The 4,047-nt window shown below is 45.2% G+C and overlaps 1 protein-coding gene across 1 annotated transcript; it reads right to left on the bottom strand.

Annotated features, from left to right (window-relative positions):
• Positions 1 to 676: 676 nt before the first annotated feature.
• LOC137185241 (uncharacterized) lies at positions 677 to 2,097 on the bottom strand. The gene is made up of 2 exons (XM_067593590.1): positions 2,040 to 2,097; positions 677 to 1,923 (listed from the first exon to the last, which is right to left on the bottom strand). The coding sequence occupies exons 1-2, from the start codon at positions 2,095 to 2,097 to the stop codon at positions 677 to 679; spliced, it is 1,305 nt and encodes a 434-aa protein (XP_067449691.1).
• Positions 2,098 to 4,047: the final 1,950 nt, after the last annotated feature.

Raw genomic sequence — 4,047 nt, 5'->3', positions numbered from 1 at the left:
GTTCTTGAAAATGTCTGCCTTGTTAAGATAAGATTGAACTCAGAGATTTCAAATAGGGGATGTTCAATTCAATGGAGTGTGAAATACATGATGTTAGGATCTGTCCGGACATTTCTGGTGTACAGAAGAGGAGGGGAAGTGGGCATACAGTCGCTAACAACACAAAAAATCTTCAAGCTTAGGTAGAGGCAATGCCACAGGAAAGGGACTGGTGCCAGTATGTGCCCTAGATCAGTGCCACTGCCACCATATGGCACAGTGATGTGCAAATGTCAACCTGTTTGTTGCTCAAGAGCACAGCATAATAACCCACTGTTCCCTAAATTAGCTACATGTCAGACATCTTTTCAAACAGAACATTTTTTATCCATTATTCTGTGAACTTATTTTCTCCATTGGGAAAAAAGTGGGGATTTTACCTAATTTTCTCTCAAGATTCAAAGTTCTACTGGCAAAGTCTTGGGAGTGCAAAATTTGTTTCACACACTTCTACTGGTAGCTACCATTCTGTCTAGCAACATAAAGCAGCAGAAACAGCAAGCTCCCACAGTTTAACTGTAACTTTTGTGAAAAGCAGGATTAATCACATGTATCGGATTTCCATGATTCTACTGTAAGTATGAGCACCTTAATTCAAAATGTTTTTTCCTGTCCAATGTTAATTATTGTTTATTATTTAACTTGGCGTCTCACAGGAAACTCCAGGATCCAAACTGTGGGCCTTCACTGTGGAGATGATGCAGGGATGGTGCAGGGATGGTGCAGGGATGGTGCAGGGATGGTGCAGGGATGGTACAGGGATGGTGCAGGGATGGTGCATGGATGATGCAGGGATGGTGCAGGGATGGTGCATGGATGGTACAGGGATGGTGCAGGGATGGTGCATGGATGATGCAGGGATGGTGCAGGGATGGTGCATGGATGATGCAGGGATGGTGCAGGGATGGTACAGGGATGATGAAGGGATGGTGCAGGGATGGTGCAGGGATGGCACAGGGATGATGCAGGGATGGCACAGGGATGGTACAGGGATGGTGCAGGGATGGTGCATGGATGGTACAGGGATGGTACAGGGATGGTGCAGGGATGGTACAGGGATGATGAAGGGATGGTGCAGGGATGGTACAGGGATGATGAAGGGATGGTGCAGGGATGGTGCAGGGATGGCACAGGGATGATGCAGGGATGGCACAGGGATGGTACAGGGATGGTGCAGGGATGGTGCATGGATGGTACAGGGATGGTACAGGGATGGTGCAGGGATGGTACAGGGATGGTACAGGGATGGTGCAGGGATGGTACAGGGATGGTGCAGGGATGGTACAGGGATGGTGCAGGGATGGTACAGGGATGATGCAGGGATGGCACAGGGATGGCGCAGGGATGATGCAGGGATGGTGCATGGATGGTGCAGGGATGGTACAGGGATGGTACAGGGATGGTACAGGGATGGTGCAGGGATGGTACAGGGATAGTGCAGGGATGGTACAGGGATGGTACAGGGATGGTGCAGGGATGGTACAGGGATGGTACAGGGATGGTACAGGGATGGTGCAGGGATGGTACAGGGATGGTGCAGGGATGGTACAGGGATGATGCAGGGATGGCACAGGGATGGTGCAGGGATGATGCAGGGATGGTGCATGGATGGTGCAGGGATGGTACAGGGATGGTACAGGGATGGTACAGGGATGGTGCAGGGATGGTACAGGGATAGTGCAGGGATGGTACAGGGATGGTACAGGGATGGTGCAGGGATGGTACAGGGATGGTACAGGGATGGTGCAGGGATGATGCAGGGATGGTGCATGGATGGTGCAGGGATGGTACAGGGATGGTACAGGGATGGTACAGGGATAGTGCAGGGATGGTACAGGGATGGTACAGGGACTGCTTTTACTTGAAAACTAGAAATGACGAAGTCTATTGAAAACACAAATCATAACAGTCAACCTGAATTTGACTGTTACTGAGGGAATACAGATTTTCTGTACCAAGCTCTTCACCTCTTGCTGCTCAGCATAAGTTCAGAAACTGACACAGCAAGGTTCTTTGGTGCGTCCTGGTGAAATAGGTGATGCTGGAAGCCTGTGACATATTTACAAGGGTAGTTGGTGAGCTACTCTGGCAGGAGAGCCAGTAATATGCCACCTCTAGACAGCCACAATAGCCCACTAGGCAATCTTAAATAAGTTTATTCAGCAGACTTTTTTGTACAGTCCACTCCTGTCTCACAGGTTTTGTGTTTTTTTATACTTGGAGCCATTAGATTGGAAGTTAGGTTTAAGAAAAACAACACTGACCCTATTTACACTTAATCACTTCATGTGTCCTGGGCGGATCGGATAGCTATAAATGCATCTGAGAAGTAATCAAGACAGATAATGCATTCCAGCCAAATGTTAAAAAGGTGTAAATGCATCTGTCTCTCCACTGACGCATATGTAATGTTTACTCCTCCCAACTGTAACTGCGTCAGTAAGCCCTCTATGGAAACAGCCACAACAGGGACTGTCCCCTGTCATAATGGTAGCTGAAGCCTCACTGAAATCACCCATAGTTCTCCCTGTTACTTGAAACAGCGTCTTGAGTGATTTCAATACATACCGTATGATCATACAGGAGGCACAGTGAGCTGTTGTCATGTTTATCTGACCACTGATAAGTTCCAACACTGAATGATGAGACTATTGTTTGTCTGGCTGTAAGGATGATTAAACTTTGATCTTGCTCTTGGACCATCATTATGATTCATCTATTTATTAATGCTGTTATTTATTTATTAATGTTGTTAATGTTGTTTGCACATTATTATGGCTCATCAGCCACCTGGTAACATGCCACTGCTAGCCAGCAACAATAGCGCACTAAGGTAGCTGGCAGACACTAAATTAACACAGTTTATTCAAACTGTTCCTCTTTTGTGGGCCAATATATACTCCTGCAGAGGTGGGTTTTTGCAACACAACTGATATGACAGCCTCCTCCCTTTTTGATTCTCCAGCTCTCTGTTCTTGTAAAGGTCAGATGTTTTGGATTTGTCAACAGCACAAATACTTCTTTCAACTTTGAACACCAAAGCTTAGCAATGATATACTTTTGCGTCTTGGAGTGAATCAACTATTTACGACAATTACATTGCAATAAATTGTTTTTGGTCTGATATTTTGCTGTTATGAACGCTAGGTTGACTGGGCCCTAACGTTGAAATCTTTAAAACACAAAATAATTCACTGTGTTTCAGAAGAAAACAAGGAACCTTGTGGCATCAATAAATGTGCAACATTTGTGCAAAATTGTGTGATTGAAAAGAATTGAAAGCATGCTTTAAACAGGCATTTATTATTTCTTTTACTGATGGCTTTGGTTTGGATACTTCTTACCCTGGGAGTGTCTTAGAGCGTACATTAGACTACAGCAGTGCCCTCTTTGTCTGCCAGCTCATCTCTCCAGACTTCATGCAAAGACATGAACACTCTGTGTAGTTGTGTGGGGTTTTGTGTTAGTGTGTTGGCGGTAGTGGGGTGGGAGGGTGGGGGCAATCATCTAGACACAATAGGAGTCAACACATGTCTCTCTGGTTCTTTCTCCCTCTCTTCCTTTCATTTGTCTCTGCAGTACGTAGGTGGAGCTCACCAGCAGAGACAGAAGGAGGGTGAATAAAACACGTAAATGAGAGCGATGTGGTTCAGCCATTTTGCCATCACGTTGATTTATTCTTCTTTTTAAGACCATGGCAATTTTTTTTTTTTTGCTGTTGTTGTTGTTGCTTCTCTTGCACCAACAGCAACACAGCAATTTTATTCAATTTTCGTCCTGCCTCTCATCCTTCCTAGAAATGGCCCTCCAGAGATCTGGGTTTACATGCTGAAAGCTTCTGCTTCTTTCATGAAACAATGCAGATATCTTGGCATTCTGACGTAGCACAATATGAAGTCTGCTGAAAAGAGGTACATGACCATTTGTCTGGAATACAGTCTTGAGGAAACAACATGTGAACATCTTTAGTTGAGAGGAATTGCTTGTAGTTTTACTGAACACTGTCAA

Source organism: Thunnus thynnus, chromosome 6, assembly GCF_963924715.1.
Source record: "Thunnus thynnus chromosome 6, fThuThy2.1, whole genome shotgun sequence".
In the NCBI taxonomy this organism is placed as follows: domain Eukaryota; kingdom Metazoa; phylum Chordata; class Actinopteri; order Scombriformes; family Scombridae; genus Thunnus; species Thunnus thynnus.
Note: the sequence above shows the minus strand (reverse complement) of the source record. Positions and strands in the feature narration are given on the sequence as shown.